Genomic DNA, 18,990 nt, shown 5'->3' on the forward strand with positions numbered 1-18,990 from the left:
AGCCTCTTGGCGAATGGTGCTCTGGCATTAACTCACCTCATGGCCAATGGCGCTCCGGCATTGGCGCTCTAGCATTAACTAGCCTCTTGGCGAATGGTGCTCTGGCATTAACTCACCTCATGGCCAATGGCGCTCCGGCATTGGCGCTCTGGCATTAACTAGCCTCTTGGCGAATGGTGCTCTGGCATTAACTCACCTCATGGCCAATGGCGCTCCGGCATTGGCGCTCTAGCATTAACTAGCCTCAAGGCGAATGGTGCTCTGGCATGAACTCGCCTCGAGGCGAATGGCGCTATGGCATCAACTTGCTTTTTTTATTTTAATCAGCAAATGAAAAAAAAGAAAATATTTAGTGGCATTTGGCGAGTGTTAATTTTAGACCCTGTGTACAGGGTTAAACCGCAGTCAATATTTCTGCAGGTTAGGACATTTAACTGTTAGATAAAATAGAGCCCATTCATTGGGTGATTTTATTTCCCACACTTAGAAATGAACAGTTAATATCTCTATATCTGGGCAGATATATGAGCTACAGCTGTTAGGAGGCAAAAACAACCTCTAACTTATGCCTGTATCTCCTTTAACTTGGCATCCTGAAAGCTAACACACTTGGGCCATGTTGTCCTTTGAATCACTACTCTGTCTCTGCGTCTCCCGCTCACATGGCACATTCCTCAAAGACACTGTAAGCAAAGTTCCCGTCTGATAACATTTATTATTCAGTTTGCAAGGGTGCTAAGAAAACTCCAGCTGCTGGATTTCGTCTCCTGTTACTAGAGAACACCTGACTGAGCTGGAACATTAAGGAATGGAGATGGAAGGAAAGACTGTGAGACTGAAGAAGGGTGTATCCTTCACAACTAAGGGTGACATGTCCTTGACCACGAATAATGACGTGTCCTCCACCCCGAAGGGTGATGTCTCTTTGACCGCAAAGGCTGATGTGTCCTGTCATGATTCTAGACATCACCCCCCACAAATGGCCGCCACCTAGTGGCCCAGTTATAGTCGAACCCAAGCAGGAATGATAATTAGAGATACGGAAAGGGTCACAAATGATTGAACGAGGCATACAAGAACAGTTGAGCAGTACCTTTCACATAAAGTCAGATCTCCAGGAGGCACTGAAGGACTAGGCAGGAAAGTTGTTGATATTCTGCGATAGTCTTGGAATAGATGAGGAGGTCATCAAGGTAAACAAATACAAAGATGTTCAAAAAGTCACAAAGGACATCATTAACCAGTGCTTGACAGACTGCCGGGGCGTTACAAAGACCAAAGGGCATGTCAAGTTCCTGAAAGTGACCAAGTGGAGTCTTGAAAGCTGTTTTCCATTCATCTCCCTGGTGGGGGATACTAGGTGGTAAAGGTTACGATGGTCTAGTTTTGTGAAGATGGTGGCATTGTGAACAGGATCGACGGCAGAGGATATGAGGGGTAATTCTTTTCTACAGTAATCTGATTTAAACCTCGGTTGTCAAAGCATTCTGGGATATATCTGTCTCTTCTTAGGCCTTTCTTTTCCCCTCATACTCTTCGTAGACACTTTTTTTCTTCCGACCCTCGACCATTTCCAAAGAAACGCGGTGAGAAAGGTGAGCTTCAATGATGGTCTGAAACAGTAGCTCACCACAGATATACGCCTGAAAGGGCGCAGAAAAAGATAGCTAACAGGACGAGCACGTAGGACAGCCTTACGTATACATCTCTATAGCTCTAAACTCTTTAATTTAGAAATCCATGAGAAGCTCCAAAGCTGCTGCTGAGTGAGCAGGGTTGTAACTGCTGAACAAGTGTGTCTTTGCGCCTTTGGCACTTGTTCCTGTGACTTCACAGCATCAAAGGAACAATACAGAGAAAACTGTCCCTTTGCATTATGTAGATCAGATGCCGTTAGGCTTTTACCTTATCTTGTAATAAGTGCACCCACACATGCATTTTCAATTACTTTAGCAACACAGCAAAAACATCTGACCTTATTAACAAACATGCTTAAACACTAATACCATTAGATTCAAACACCAGTGGGTTAGGGTTTTCAATGCACTTTTTTTTTTACTAAATGTGATGCCGAAACCTCTATCTGCGAGCTAACAGATGGGAGCTATTAGATTTTATCCCGGAGGCAAACAGTAAAGTGCATGTATAAAAAAAGTGTTAGTTAATGCTGCCTAAGATTCCTTGCATGTTATGATTCTGCCCTGACTGATTAACATTATCTAAATTCTGTTCTGTTGTTCACTACCAAGCTGAGAGATCATTCTTTCCACCTGTGCTGACCATGCCCACTCCCTGTCTGAGTGACTCAGCTTACCCTGTTTTTAGGCTTTATAAGCAAGTACCGGTGATCCAATCAGATCCAGATTTTTGAAAGCCACCATGTGAGTGGATATCCATTATTCAATCCTTGCTCTGTTTCCTGACTTGCCTGTCTCACGTTGACCTTGATTGATCCTCTTGCTGCTTCCTGGTGTTCTGGACCACAACTGTTTATGACTACTTACTACCCCCCTCAGACCTTTGGATTTCTCTTCGGCCAACATCATCTCTCTCTTCATTGCTGTAATCATCTCACACTGGTTAATGATCCAAGATCGGTCTGGCAACAGGACATGGAAAATGAATGGAAGGACAAACAGCTGCAGAACTCAAAACTCAAACAGATTTAGAATTGTAAAAAAGTACTTTAAGGGGTCTAAGTTTAGTTTTTAGGGGTTAAGTGTGTAACTGACACTCAACCAGAAACTGAGACTAACGTTAGTCTCGTTATCAAGCATGAACTGGGCAATAAAAAAGATAAATAAAATATGATGAAACAAATACAGGACAATCATAGACTTAAAGTAGAAACTCAAGGAGAAAAATGACGAATCAACAGTGAAAGAAATTGGATAAGTTACCTTCCAGTAGGCAGGAGAATGTCTACTGGGTTTCAAATGTCGGCACTGTTGTGTGGCGAATGTTGTTAGAGATGCTAAGACCCACCTTATGTTGCTTCTGATTGGTTAATATTGTGTGGAGCTTTCTGTAGGTGGTTAGGTTTTGGTGTAAAGCCTGGTGGATTGATTTGGGATTGGTTATCTCAGTCAGTCAATCAGAGTTACTCCAACTACGGCAAGCGGTAATGATTGAGTATTGAAAGGGGAAATGGACCAGATTGCCTGACTGTCACACTGAATGCATGAACCTTGGCAGCCCTGCAGATTTAAGTCAGAGTAATTCAAATATGGTTTCTGATGGTTCATCTTCCTGCCTATAGAGTTCTGACAGCTAGACGCAGTGGTCCACAGCAGTCAACCTATTGGACGTTTTTTATGTTAGAAATTCTGCTGATGGACAGCTCTCCAATAGAGTGGCTTCACGATGTCTCCAGCCCGCCAGAGCTGATTCCTCTCACAGTTAAACAGAGTTGCTTTAACTCCTCAGGCAGAGTTCATTAGAGAGTCACAGCAGACAGTTAACGTGTGAACAGCTGAGAGCCACGCAGACATATTACTTCGCTCAGCTATACAGGAACCACAAACAGCTACAGGAAATGGTTTTATTAAAGACAGAGGGTTTAAATAGAAAAGCATCACAGTCCAGTTAGTCGGTCTTCAAAGAACCTGCAGGGAAAGGAGCTGGACATCCTGTCTGCTCATAGAGAGGCGAGAACTACATCCTCAAACAGGCCCTCAGGGAGACAGCAGACATTTTGGTAAAATGGGTAAATGAAATAATTGATGAGCAGGAAGAAGGGACATCCACGGGGGTGGGGAAAGCACTGCTCCAAAACAGGAGGAATAAGAAAGAGGAAATGTAGAAGCAGGCAGCCTTCATGCAAAACATGTCTTCCCTGAATCAGACCTTAAAATACCTCACAAAGAGCTTCTCAGGATGTGAAAGTGAAACAGGCTGGGAGAGCAACCACAGCACTGAAAGATGGCAGCAGATCCAAACAGAGACTGAATCCCCACCCCCCCCAAAAAACATGCCAACAGCCTGGTTTCCACTCTGTGCCTCGCTGCATGATTTAGCAGGAAAATCATGCAGAACCAGTTTCCCTACTCATCCCTTTAACTTGGTGCAGCTGCAGTGACTCTGCAGTACTTGGTCTCTGCCTCCAGCCTGGCAGAACCTCTGCCTGCTCATCCACAGCACCCGGCCACAGAGCACACCAACTGATCTAAGATCAATGGAGCAGAACAGAACTGAAACAGATAGAATGCTCATTGATCTCCTTAAATGGCTTTAAGGTTCATTTGTTTAAAAAAAAGTCAAACCTGGGGATGATCTGTCAAATAATTACAACAAAGACATAATAATAATGTTAAAATTTAATTGAGTTAAAGCTCTTTATATGACAGCTTCAGCAAACAGACTATGTCCTGGTTTCAGTTCTATTCGGTTTATTTCTATAGCTCCAATCCACATCACCTCATCTCATTTAACATTATAGATCCAGGTCAACCAGATCATCCAGTCAGATTAAAGGTTTAAAGTTTTGTATCTAAGAAAAACCAGCTGATAGCATCCAGTCACTGATTTTACAGGATTCTCTCCTCCTGGATGAGCAGGTAGAAACGGGGAGATCGGGCCACATGCAGCATCATTTTTGTTCCTGTCATACATTTCTCTTTTCCTATACTGTGGGCTTTTACCAATGTGCTGCATCTGAATTAACAAACCTTATTAACTTAGGTAAATAATCGTAAATGATCTTCATTAACGTTTCTAAGAAATGTAAATCTGCATAATCACCTCCCCAATAACGCCATATAAGCCTTTTGACTTCATATGAGTTACACCTGTATGTTCATTCACAGAAACAAAAGAAAAACTGATAGAAGGCTGATAGATGGAGGATCTGCTGAATTAAAGGACAAATAAAAACAAAGCAGTGAAATAAATCGTAAGAGCTGGAAATGAGGAGAAAAATCATTTGATCTGAAAATAGAGAATAAAAACTCCTGATTGAGGCAAGAGGTTCAACATCTGATGTAATTATAGTATATCTGAGTTCACCATCATCCAACAGGACAACATTCCCCTAAATGTGCTTTTATTTCCCACGCTCACCTGTACTGACCATCTCCAGACCCTGGCTGTCATCCTTTCATCCTCTCTCCATCGCTCCCAGACAGAAACATCCAGATGTTAACCACAAAGCTCTAATCTGACACAGTCAGACATACGGTGGCCCGGAGGAGTCATGTCAAAAACAAAAGCCACAGAGGAATTCACACAACCTGCAACAGAGGTAACAGACCTGCTGCTCATCTTGAAATGAAGGATCGAGGGATCTTCCTTTTTCTCTGAGCTTCTCTTCTCCCTCCACCCTCCACAGTCATGACTGTTTTTAGACAAATAACCTTCATGCAAACATAGTTTGAGTCAATATTTATGCTCCTAATGTTGTTGCGGAGAGGAATAAATGGAGATTATGGTCTGATGATTATTTTATTGTTTCATTCTGTTAATCAGGCTTTTAAAATTTTTTTTTTACAAACTATTCATATGCTGGTGAAGATTCTCAGTCATTCCAAAAAAAAAAAAAAAAACGAACAAACAATCAACTGGACTTTGATTCGAATTCGAATTTTTCAATTCAAAACGGAGTAGCATTGAGTACCAGGCTTTATAGAGTGGACCAAAGCAAGGCTTTGTTTTGGCTAAGAAAACAAGCAGGTTGAACCTGACGAGAGGGTCCTCCCTTCGTCCGCCCCACCCTTTGGAAGGACCCCCACTCCAAAGAGGTTGGACTACTGTATAAAGCCTGGAACTGAACGCTATTTCTGACATATTGAACTGAAAAAGCTTCCTGGATGGGAAGAGAAAACAGAAATCCAGTGGATTGCTTTTCTTTTTTTACTTTTATGAAAAACTATTCACTTAAGGGGGAGTTTGCACAACAAAACAAACAGGTCCAAGTCCAGGTGAGGAAGAAATGGCCTTTTATATAATGTCATTGCCAGGATTGAGTTTCAGTGGGGCTCAGAACATGGAGAACACCCCCCACCCCCCTTGCTTTAATTACCATCAGCAACAGATAAGTAAGAAGGTAAGTAAAAATGAACCACACTAATAAACATATTTTCTGATCCTTAAACACGTCGACCAATCAAATCTGTTTCTGTCCTAGAATAGAAAGCAGTGAGGAAAAGATCTCCACTATGAAACGTCTGCTGCTTATCTGAATGAGAGGAAACAAGCAACTGAAACAGGATGAATAATTGAAAGCTTCTAGGGAGGAGGATCACTAACGGTTTATCCAGCAGCTTCAAAATGCAAACAGACAACAACAGTCCAGATCTAGAAGCTTCTTAATCAGGAAAATTCACCTTAGCTGGAGGAGCAGAACCAGAGAAACACAGGAAACAGATAAAGGTTCAATGATATCTTGCTTTTATCCTTCAACTTTATTATGTTTCTGCATTAAAGCCTCAGAGTAGAAACTAAACCTTAACTTAAATATTAATAAACAGGAAGGATATCAAACAGTTAATCATCAAACTCCCAAATAAAATACTGATCATCTCTACAAAAATCTGCAGTGGGTTCATTTGAGAACCTGGTGGAAACCAAAGCAAAATTCAACAAAATCGTTTTCATTTATGAAGAAAAAAATAAACTGTCCAACCCAGCTGAATATAAACCAAACATTAAAGCAGATTAATTTCAGAGCCCAGCGCAGGCCTGCAGGGTCAGAGAATAACACTATCTGATCATCAATCTAAAGTAAAGCTATTAATTAATTATTAGCTTTTAATTGACAAACAAGACATTTAAATTCTGGCCATAAACTGACCAAATAATAATTCAGAGTCTGTCACCAACATGCTTGACTCCTAAAAACCTTCAGCTTAGAAATGGGGAAAGTTGCTGATATCAGTTTCATTTGTGTAAACAAATATTTTACAAAGATCCGCCATAGCTGCCATTGAATGTGAGAGCAGGAAATCCTTCACGGAAATGTTGACACGATTAGAAAACATGACATTTTCCACAAAGAGAAAAACCTCCAATAAAACAGCCGTTCAGAGGAAAGAGCCAGAGAGGAGCAAAAAAGTCATACTTACATCCCACCATCATCATGGCCACAGAGAAGATCTTCTCTCCATCCGTGGTGGGGGCGATGTTGCCAAAGCCGATGGTGGTCAGGCTGGTCATGGTGAAATACAAAGAGGTGATGTAGAGCGAGTCTTTGCCAGGTCCACCCTCCCAGCGGCCCGAGCCACTGGCGTTGTATCGGTACGGAGATCCGATGCTGAGAGCCAGCTGGTAGAGCCAGCTGTCCATCTTGATGGTGTTGGTGACCTCATCGATGACCTCATAATCTCCAATACTGTACCTGGAAGGAAGAATCAGGATATCAGCAGACTGATCTGGAAACGCGGCTAGATTTACAGCAAACTGATGCATCCAGAGGGTTCCATTACTTTACTCAAATTGGGGCATCAAATTATTAAAGGGGTGATAGAATGATTCTATAGGGTATTTGGTCCTTAAGGCCTCTGAATAGGGTGTGTAATACTGGTTGGGCTGAAAAGGGCATATTTGCTGTTCTATGAGCCCTAATGCAAGCCTGGTTAAAAGCTATAGAATGAAATGACAGGTTTTTCTTCCTTTCATGGTATGCATATGAATGAATTCAATGATAATTATCCTAACAGTAGCAACAAGCACTCACTCACTGAAACATCAAATTGTTTATATGGTAGGGTGACCAGACGTCCTCTTTTTCCCAGACACGTCCTACTTGTCAGACCTAAAAACAATAGCCTGGACACTCAACATATTCTCATTATCAGTTCGTATGAAATCGTACGAAAAGTTATGCACACTATTTCGTACGTTTTGGACGTTTTTCCTCAAAAAAACAGATAAGTGCGCATGCGCAGGCAGACAGACAAAAAAAGCAGATCCGCGGACGGACATAAAAATGGGAAAACCAGTGCAATAATTACTTCTTCATGTCTCTAACTACGTTGCTTGCTGTTTTATACCTTAGGGTTAGGGTCAGGGTTAATTTTATTTTAAATTCATACGACGAAAAAAACGTCCAAAACGTACGAAATTACGGTGTATAACTTTTCGTACGATTTCATACGAACTCATAATGAGAATACACTGGGACACTAGCGGCCCCGTGCTTCCCCCCGCCTGCCTTACCGGCCCCTGGCCTCTCTCCTCCAGCTGAGGACGGGCCGGCTCATGGCTCACTGTCCAGTCAGCGGCCCAGCAGTCAACAGTTCATAGCCACTTCACTTCGTAGACACTTCACTTATGCTGTCGTTGGACAGAAGGTCTGGACTCGTTATGAATACTCTTTATATACACCCAGAATAGAAAAATACCATAGAATGTTCAGCGTATGCCAGCATTTAAGGAGATTCCGGGATGTCAGGCAGACGCTTGCTGGGCGGTCAAGGTGTGACAGGGGCTTTGGGAAATGATTAAACCATTGCTCTTTTTCAGTCACCATCTTGCTGTTATGTTAACAGAAAAGCAGAAAGGAGCTGAGACAGAACCATTGTAAAGCCCCGCCCCCATGTTATGATTCGTCAGTCTGAATTAACTGGAGTCAAGGCAATTGACCAGACTGGATTAGGCCCCGTGTAAACCGGTCTGGCTGTGCCAGGCTAGGCAGATGTTGTTCTTAGAGTCGGTGCCTGCCTGTTAAAGACGGTGGAGGCTGCGATTTCTCACATGCACAGAACCAACCAGATGTCAGTAAACAGTAATAATATTATGACTGAGACGTCATAATACTTCTTCCCATTTGATTGGGAATAAAATACGGATCCAAATAGAGGCAGAAGATCCACCAATGAATGGCTAAAAACCAAGAANTGGAAGGAAGAATCAGGATATCAGCAGACTGATCTGGAAACGCGGCTAGATTTACAGCAAACTGATGCATCCAGAGGGTTCCATTACTTTACTCAGATTGGGGCATCAAATTATTACTGGGGTGATAGAATGATTCTATAGGGTATCTGGTCCTTAAGGCCCCTGAATAGGGTGTGTAATACTGGTTGGGCTGAAAAGGGCATATTTGCTGTTCTATGAGCCCTAATGCAAGCCTGGTTAAAAGCCCCAGAATGAAACGACAGGTTTTCTTCCTTTTATGGGATGCTCATTAATATTTAGATGAGCTATGCGCTGATTGGTTGGTTTACAACGAGCGAAGCTGCGAAGTAAAGACGCATCATAGTGTTAAAGATAGGCTCTGGGTATGCACCTGCTCTATCTTTCCGGTTCTTTTCCCTAAGAAAGAGATCACTCTGGACAAACTCTTTAAATAACATCTCATAACTTAAATGTATTAAATAACCAGGACACATGACAACAGATTTTGATAGAAATTGTAATCTCAGTCAGATCAGAGAAATCGCTTAGAATATACAGAAGGCAGCTGCTCACCTCCGGGCTCATCTCACAGGAAGTGGCCCCGATTAACAGTTAAAAAGGCATTTTATACATCTACAGTCTGCCACATCATTACATCATACACATTAGCAGATGAGGAGACATCAATGGCTCCAGCCTTATCAACATATTACAGTTCAGTCTTAGCCATTTCCAAATCTTTGCCACATACAGAATGAGGATTATAACTGCATATCCAGACAGAGGAACTGTCCTAATTGGATTAAAACGTCAGTTTTTCCCAGACACGTCCTACTTGTCAGACCTAAAAAATGTCCGGGGGGAATTTTAAAATTGGCAGGATTTTGGTCGACTACAGTGCAGCATGTAGTCGAAACACGCCAGGCATTCGAACCAAGCTGTCACCACCGGGGCTGGTCAGGGAACCTGGCGGAGGGGGGCAGGGAGCCAGCGGGGGACAGAGTGACCAAACCCGACCCGGTAACAGTAACCTGGACACTCAACATATTCTCATTATCAGTTCGTATGAAATCGTACGAAAAGTTATGCACACTATTTCATACGTTTTGGATGTTTTTCCTCAAAAAAACAGATAAGTGCGCATGCGCAGGCAGGCAGACAAAAAAAGCAATAATTACTTCTTCATGTCTCTAATTACGTTGCTTGCTGTTTTATACCTTAGGGTTAGGGTCAGGGTTAGGGTTAATTGTATGTTAAATTCGAAGTTATTAAACGGTGCGTAAGATGCACATGCGCATACGACGAAAAAAACGTCCAAAACGTACGAAATTACGGTGCATAACTTTTCGTACGATTTCATACGAACTCATAATGAGAATACACTGGGACACTAGTGGCCCCCTGCTTCCCCCCGCCTGCCTTACCGGCCCCTGGCCTCTCTCCTCCAGCTGAGGACGGGCGGCTCATGGCTCTCTGTCCAGTCAGCGGCCCAGCAGTCAACAGTTCATAGCCACTTCACTTCGTAGACACTTCACTTATGCTGTCGTTGGACAGAAGGTCTGGACTCATTATGAATTCTCTTTGTATACGCCCAGAATAGAAAAATACCATAGAATGTTCAGCGTATGCCAGCGTTTAAGGAGATTCCGGGATGTCAGGCAGACGCTTGCTGGGCGATCAAGGTGTGACAGGGGCTTTGGGAAATGATTAAACCATCAGTCATTAAAACATTGTTCTTTTTCAGTCACCATCTTGCTGTTATGCTAACAGAAAAGCAGAAAGGTGCTGAGACAGAACCATTGTAAAGCCCCGCCCCCACGTTGTGATTAGTCAGTCTGATTTAACTGGAGTCAAGGTAATTGACTAGACTGGATTAGGCTCCGTGTAAACAGGTCTGGCTGACAGAGACGTCATAATACTTCTTCCCATTTGATTGGGAATAAAATACGGATCCAAATAGAGGCAGAAGATCCACCAATGAATGGCTAAAAACCAAGAAAATAAAGCTGTGGCATAGTTAAAGTCTGAAAGCTCCAGTGTGTAATAATGACAGGGATTTACTGACAGAAATGTTATATAATAAACATGAATATGTTATTTATTATCATCCACCCATCTACAAAGTCTCCATCTTTATGTTTGCCTTGCCTTAGAAAATGTTATTTACTATTACAGAGCAGCGGGTCTCCTGTTTGTGAGGGCAGACATCTTGGTTCTACGGCAGCTCAGAGGTGACAAACTAGTGGCAGGGCAGTGTGATTCCGTCTAAACAAACTGCATGAAGAGACTAAATAATGAGAATTGCAGGCGGCTCATCCGGCCTCCAGATACAGGAGCAGCGACAGGCTGAGCTCACTGATGGAGTCTGCATTAAAAAATGATGTCCTGTTTGAGAACATGGTAATTAATGGAGGAGCAAGAAGCAGAAAGTCTAAGAGGGTAACAAGCTGTGACTGGGTGGAAGTACCAGATGCAGGCCAACCAGTGGGCCACCAGTCCAAAAACGCAGACCAGCAGGACCAGAACCGCTGCACCGTACTCCAGATAGTGGTCCAGTTTTCTGGCCACTCGACCAAGACGGAGAAGGCGGACCACCTTCAGAGAGCTGAACAAACTGCTGATGCCCTGAGAAAGATGGAGACAGGAAAAGGAGAGAAGAAGAACGACAGGTTAGCATGGCTTTCATTCAGAGAATAGAATAAGACTGCTGTGTTTTAAAGTTTTTAACAGAAATATTATCGTTTAGCGATTTAACATTGTCTTCTCTGTTCACCTTATTTTTATTTTTCTACTAGAGATTCTACAATGTAATGCCCCCCGCCCGAAAAAATGCAATTAAAGACATAAAAACGACCGCATCGTTTAAACACGATTTCATTCCTGCAGGAAGGAGCCACCATAAAGTTTCTCAAAATTTCGCCGCACTGGATGAACTGCATTCTGGATGCTCATCACCCTGAGTGCTCGGCCGTCTGAGTGCTCGGTGCTCTGGGTGCTCAACGCTCTGGATGCTGGACACCCTGGATGCTCGATACTCTGGATGCACGGCGCTCTGGGTGCTTGGCCACCTGGGTGCTTGGCCATCTGGTTGATTGACCGTCTCGCGACTTGGCCTGTCTGGGTGGCCTGTCTCGGCTGTCTGGGTGCTCTGGGTGCTCTGCACCCTGGATGCAAGGCGTTCTGGATGCATGGCCTGTAGGTGCTCGGCGCTCTAGCTGCTCGACGCTCTGGATGTTTGACCCTCTGGATCCCTGATGCTCTGGATGCGTAGTGATCTGGGTGCTAGGCGCTCTGGATGCTCCTCCCTCTGGGTGCCCGTTGCTCTAGATGTTTATCTGCTCTATTCAGTAGCTTTAAACTAGATGGGAGGTCGGCTTTATTTACTTTATGAGTTCGAAAAATAGTTTTAAAACTTTTTTAAGTGAGAAAGTCCACCTCCAAACATCCTCTGTTCATCATTATATCAACTTTGTGGTTACGCCTCCCATGAATTCAGACTTGGGAAGGAAATACAAGAACAGTAACTACAGGAAGTGGAATTACAGGAATAGGAAATTTAATAACGATTTTGTGTCATCTGGGCTCTTTGCTCCTTCTGGGATCAATAAGATCAAATCACTCCAACCAATATTTATCATTTAAACAAACCTGGAAAACCCAGTTCATGATGTCATGGCTTTTTAAGCTTTTTGATTGGTTAGTCAACCTCCTTTTTCAGGCAATGTAAACATCCTCCTTCCTCGCCTGACATCATATTTCTCCACAAAAATCTTTTAGTGTCCTTTTAAACTCAGATGATGCTTATAGATCCTCCATTTCTGTGGTTGGAACCTCAGGCTCTGTAAAGTAATATTGTTTCAGACCTAGAGCAAGCAGATCGCTGTTTTTTTTTTAGCTATATCAGGCTTGTAACTACGTAGATGTATTCTTTTTTTTTCTGTAGCCCCTATCTGCAGATAATAAACTTCAATAGAACTATCCCTCCAAGGTTCTGCAAGAAGAGAAGGGATTGTTTTTCAGAAAGGAGGAGTGTCTCTGCAACTCTCTACTCCTCTAAGCTAATATCTACAGACATTACAAAGATTACGGTGTTTCATTTCAAAGCAAGGAGAATAAAGCAGCTGAAGGCAGTGCCAGCAGGGGGATCTAATGATGGAGGCTCTGATGTTACGTAAGCAGGCAGGAGACTGCAGAGCTGGCAGAGCAGTTTGCAGCAAACTCATCACTTTGTTCCTCTAAGCTGCAGACGCCCCGTTTATTACTCTTATTATCAGAGATTGGCTCTTTGGCTCATTAATGATGCAGATTCCTCTGTTTATAAGAGTTTTGGTTTGGTCCAAATCTATATTTAGTTCATACTCAGTATCTATATTCACATTAATGATTGATCTTGATCTTGTATTTTATAGATGTTTCTATAAATATAATACCCCAACACCCACCCCCCCCCGCACCTTCCCTGTATTAACTTTAATGTTAACCCTTTATAGGTTAAGTTACTGTATACCCCTCCCGATCCATCAGTAAGGTCTAGAAGCACAGGTCTATATAGCCATTAAGCAAAAATGCTGCAGCAAGAAGGTTCTAGGTTCGATTCCCAGCCCGGTTCTTTCTGCATGGAGTTAGCATATTCTTCCTGAACATGCGTGAGTTCTCTCTGGGTACTCCAGCTTACTCTCACAGTCCAAAAAGATGACCGGCTTGATGATTGGCTTCTCTACATCCTCCTTAGGTGTGAGTGTGAATGGTTGTTTTTCCTGTTTGTCTCTGTGTTGCCCTGTGATGGACTGGAGACCAGTCCAGGGTGGACCCTTCCTCTCACCCAGCTGGAGATAGGCAACAGCACCCCCCACCACCCCAGCAGGGATAAGAGTGTCAGAAAATGGATGGATGGCAAACAAGTTAAAAAGTTAATACATTTAAAAAGTAAAATATGTGTATAAGCATTATAATGATGAAACAAGAGAAATGTTGTCAGCGTTTCTTGTTACATTCACAATTTTTTGCCATCAGAATAAAAAGATTTTTTGATTGTTATAAAGGTAACAAGATCTTGTCCTCTATCGGGTAGTGTTGGCCTAGCGGTTAGAGCAGTGCGCTTGTGCTCTGAGAAGGTTGTAAGTACCCGGTTTGATCCCCACAGACTGCCACTCTGGGTCCCTGTCAAGACCCTAAACCCCACACTGCTCCCTGGGCGCCGCACAATGGAAGCCCACTGCTCCCCAAGGGGATGGGTTAAATCGGACAGTGAATTTCACCATTGTGAGACAGTAAAGTTTAATTTCTATTTTGTTTTTATCAACAGTCTTGGCTTGAAATTTAGATTTTCAAAGTATTTCACTGAGTATTTTGTGTGTCAGCCTGAAACAGGATGGTCTTCATAAGGGTTTGAGTCATTCCTGGAAGAAACAGCAGAGAGCGAACCTTACACTGTCGCCTAAAGACACTAGAAGATGGACAAAACAGTCGTTCTCAGAGAGACAGTGACACCAAAGCAAAATCAGAGGTTTAGGAAGGAAGGGCAATCTGTTGCAGAGAACAGAGTACAAACCTCACTCTAAAGGGCAGAAAGCCCTGGTGAACTCAATGGTAAAGTGCATTGGGCGTTCTGGCCGGCCTGCAAAGACCATTGAAGATGAAGACTTTGTGGATATGATGAAACAAGTCGACAAAATGAATTAATGTGTACAGTGTGATATATGTTAAAAGGAGAATCAGTGTGTGGAGAAGTTTTATTCTGCACATTGTTATATAAATAAAATAGAGAAAAAGAGAAGCAGTGTGTGGAGATGTTCTATTATTTACAGTGTTGACTAAAATTACTAAAATGACAAAAATGACTAAAATTTGTCTATTACTAAAATTGTTTTTTTGTAATTTAGACTAAGACTAAATTGGGAAGGCATTGACTAAATATGACTAAGACTAAAATTGATTTACGTCATTGTGACTAAGACTAAATAAAAAAAGCTAACGAAATTAACACTGATACAAATGAATCCAGTAGAACTTTGTATTGCCTACCTGGAATGGGTGACAATAGTTTAATAAACTTTTGGCTCTCAAAATGGTATCGGTGCCCTATTTGTTGGTACTCGATGTTACCGATAAAACCATTTTATTGCAGTATCGGGGTACCAGTACCGATACCAGTACCTGTGCGACACTAGTGGTAATAATATTAATGATAATGATAATGCCTGCCCACCCTCAGGAAAAAGGGGTGTATGTAAATATGGTCTCAGTGGTCACAATAAATGTTGATTAATGAACCCTGAAGTCAGAAATCTTTCCGTAGGATTTATTATCAGCATAGTAGTTCCTGTTAGTTCCTGTTTGATTATCATAGAAATTATGTTAATGACTGGTGAAGATTCTCAGTCATCAAGGTCATAGTCATTCCAGAAAAGTTAAACAAGGCTTTGTTAGACTACTGAATAAAGACTGGAACTCAATGCTATTTCAGACATTTTGATTTAAAAAAAGCTTCCTGGATGGGAAGCGAAATGTCTTCAAACTTGGAAACAAAGTCCAGTGGATTGTTTTTTTAAAAAACTTTTTTGGGAATTTAAAGGCTGATCTGGGTAGGGAACCGACACATTTCTACCGTCATTATCTGTTCAGCTTTCTCTATCAAGTCAGTCTGGTTTAAAACGTCTCCCCTTCCTCCCATCTTCAGTCCTCCCATCTTGATCCCCCTCCGCCCTCTGGTCACAGCTTCCATTCACACTTCCTGCTTTCTTTTGTCTCTGTTACCACGGTTTCAGTCCAGGTGCACAGCCTCCTCCTGGTACCCTCAGCTTGACCAGCTGTATCCATGGCAACACAGATGTCACTCTCAAAGGTCAGGCCAGATTAGTGTTCTCCTCCTGCAGAGGTCCGCTGTGAGATCCACCCAGGTGGCCGTGATCCTCTGGGACAACAGGGAGCTTCAGGCCTACAGGGGGTCTGAACACAAACACTCTTCTAACCTATTTCTACAGCCTAACCCTAAGCTCAGTCTAAACTCAATTCACACCTCAGTCCTAAAGGTGACCACTGAGCCTTACCACAGTTCCCCCAGAGTTCCCCCCATGGGTTCCAGGCACTGGGCCCATATGGAACAGTCGGTCCTTGCAGCTCTGTGCTGGTCTCTGTCGAAATCCTGAATTGCTCTGATGCTGTGAGTTTACAGCGTTTCTCACGTAACAACAGATGCTCCTGTGAGGCACTGTCCCACTGCTGCAGAATGTTTTGGAAGATTGGAAGGTTTCACCTGAACTGCTTTATTAGACTTATTGTAAAAATGTATTGTCACATTGTAATGAGGAGTAGCTTAGCAGTGAAATGAACATTTTCATTTTATAAAGTGCAGCCAGGATAACTAAGGAGCTGCTCTAGAAGAAGCAGATCAAGGTTCTGGCCTTGCCAGGTTCCAGATCTAAACCCAACAGAGATTTTGGGAGGGAGCTCAAACTCCATTTATCTCAGCAACAGCCTAGAAACGTGACTGATCTAGAGAAGATCTGTGTGGAGGAGTGGGCCAAAATCCCTCCTGCAGTGTGTGCAGACATGGTAAAAAACTACAGGAAAGGTTTGAACTCTGGAACTGCAAACAAAGCTACTGTAGAAAATATCAATGTTTTCATATACTGATCAGCAGCAGTGACATGCAAAGGAATTATTAGGAAATCATGAATTTTTGAAATACAACAAGAGAAAAATAAATAATGTGTGTGAATCTGCTTCTTCAAGCTGATACAGCGAAGCTCAAGCATTGGCGAAACTGATGGAGGATGTCTGCAAAACGGAAAGACCTATGCTGAGATCACAATCAGAACTTTATAAAGAAATGCGGTAAAAATGGAAAAGATTCCAACAATTGAAGCATCTCTCTATCATCTGAAATGTTTGATCATTTTCCTCATTGTTGTTTCTTTTACTGTCACTGTTACCTAAAGCCCACGACGGTTCAGCTTGATCTCTCTTTAAGAAACGTTAACCAGCTAATAACGAAATATCACACACTGTGACCTCTGGGTTTTTTGTTGGATTACGTCTCTCACAGTGGAAACAAGTTGAAAATATCAAACCCCTCCAGTAGGAGAACTTTCCAGACCGCAGGGTGTTTCTAAATACTGATTTTCCTTACTGTACATCGTTTTGCATTGGTGAACAGGGCTGGATGACTGATCCTTAACTTTTTCTGTTTCCTCTGTTAAGACAAATTCCATAAATAGGTGGAAACACACTGAGGACTGTAATGTTTCTGCATGTATCTGGAATTTTATGTCAAACGTTTCAGTAGAGTCACTAAGACTTATGGTTTTCTTACTGATTTACTTTGAGACTTGTTGTTTGCATGAAACAATTTAACAAAAATCACTAAAAACCTTGAACTATCTCTTTAAGACAGCTTGATTAAGATCGACATTCCTTCCTCAATTAAATTGTTACCTCTGAGAGCGACATACCTCATCCACGTTCTCAAAGGCATTGATGATGTCATAAGGCAGGCAGGACAGCAGATCAATGACAAACCAGGTCTTCAGGTAGTTCATGCGGATGAGTTTGGGATCAGAGATCACTTCTCCACCTGGACCCACGAAGGTGGTGTGGAAGTTGAGAACGATGTCCACCAGGAAGATGACATCCACCACGCTGTCCAGCACCAGCCAGACGATATTGTTCTGCTTCGTCTTGAAGGAGACGTTGTAGGGCACCATAATGGCCGTGTAGAAGGTGAGGATGAGGATGACCCAGTCCCAGGTGGTCTTAAAGGTGCAGTAATGAAGGATGATGTGAGGCGGCGTCTTTGGAGCTTCCTGTTTGTACTGTGGAAGGATGTCGGAGTTCAGCTGTAGAACCTGAAGACAGATGGAAACGGATCAGTGGTAATCTGACCATGCCTCTGAAATGCCCCAACCAAAAACCCACAACTGAACCTCCTCTGGAACAGGCCAACCATCCAACAGGCGCCAGAGGTGACAGCAAACCGAATTTGATACGCGTGACTTTGAGGGTTTTGCAGAAACCCTGGTTGTGGTTCTGTTGAGTGTTCAGACAGACATACTGAAATAGTTTGTGCTTAAATAAAAAGCTTTGCTCCATTATCGGAAAATGTTCCATTTCAAGGTTTATTAAACTTTGTACCTTTAATTTGAACACGAGATTATGAAATGCAGTCCAGGTTTATTAAGAGTCGTCAAACACAAAGGAGACGTTTTCCATTTGTAGGAGGAAATGTTTTGAACTTTAGTCAGAAGCTGAGGGGAAAGTGGCCTGTTTGCTTCTCATTAGTTCATAACTGCTTGTAGTTCTACTAATATTCATTTTTATATCAGTACCACAGTTAAAGGTTTGCAATTTAAGACATCACCCTACATTCCTAGCATGTTCATAATTACCTATGTGATGTGTGGCTGTGAGGTCTTATGAAGAGCAGTTCTCCTCCTAAACTGTTTATGAGTGTTAATCTTTACTGTAGCTGGTTCCACAATCACAGAAGAAAACCCAGCTTAAACACAGTAGAAGGAGAAAGGAGAACAAAGAACCTTACAAGGAGAGAAAATTATTACAGGAAATGAGCCCGGTACTCCCTGCAGAATGAAGACGACATTAAATCCAGCAGGGAACCATTGTGGATCCTCTGCAGGCCATGCACACCACGCACATTAAGCACTCAACTCATTAGTCACACAAGATATGATTCTGTTTGCATCTAAAGAGATGAACTGTAACATGTTCCAGTGCTACGACCACAGTAATAATATTTTCCCACTATTTAACAAAAAAGTCCCCTATTACGCTGCTTAAAAAAACTCACATTAACTTTAATAAATGAATTAGCTGTGATCATGTGACTTTGTTAAGCCTGAGCTATTATAAAGGAAGCTGAATATGGACATAGCTCCTTTAGCTATACCAATATTTTCACTGTGGTTTTCTGTGATTATTCATAACAGTGAAGATTTATCACTCAGAGCCAGATCCACATTATTAAACAAATACGATTTCCTTTGGTAGGTGAAACGGATAACCACAGTTTAATTACTTAACTGGTAACAACTGGATTTTAACAGCTGATCTAGGAGGCCAGCGTTAATGTAAAAGTCTAAAGATCCTTGGTGAGTTCAGCTGTTTGGTTGTCATCTAGCTCTAGGATATCTATTCTCAGAG

At 42.3% G+C, this 18,990-nt stretch overlaps 1 protein-coding gene across 1 annotated transcript in view; it reads right to left on the reverse strand.

Annotated features, from left to right (window-relative positions):
• LOC107084865 (potassium voltage-gated channel subfamily H member 5-like) overlaps positions 1-18,990 on the reverse strand; it is a 97,696-nt gene that overhangs the window by 38,866 nt on the left and 39,840 nt on the right. Inside the window, exons 6-8 of the mRNA XM_015374912.1 lie at positions 17,286-17,678; positions 11,300-11,457; positions 7,059-7,330 (exon numbers count right to left, since the gene is read on the reverse strand). Coding sequence (XP_015230398.1) covers positions 7,059-7,330; positions 11,300-11,457; positions 17,286-17,678 — 823 coding nt within the window. The remainder of the gene's footprint in view (positions 1-7,058; positions 7,331-11,299; positions 11,458-17,285; positions 17,679-18,990) is intronic.

The sequence above is a fragment of the Cyprinodon variegatus genome, unplaced genomic scaffold (genome assembly GCF_000732505.1).
Source record: "Cyprinodon variegatus isolate N-32 unplaced genomic scaffold, C_variegatus-1.0 Scaffold110, whole genome shotgun sequence".
NCBI lineage: Eukaryota > Metazoa > Chordata > Actinopteri > Cyprinodontiformes > Cyprinodontidae > Cyprinodon > Cyprinodon variegatus.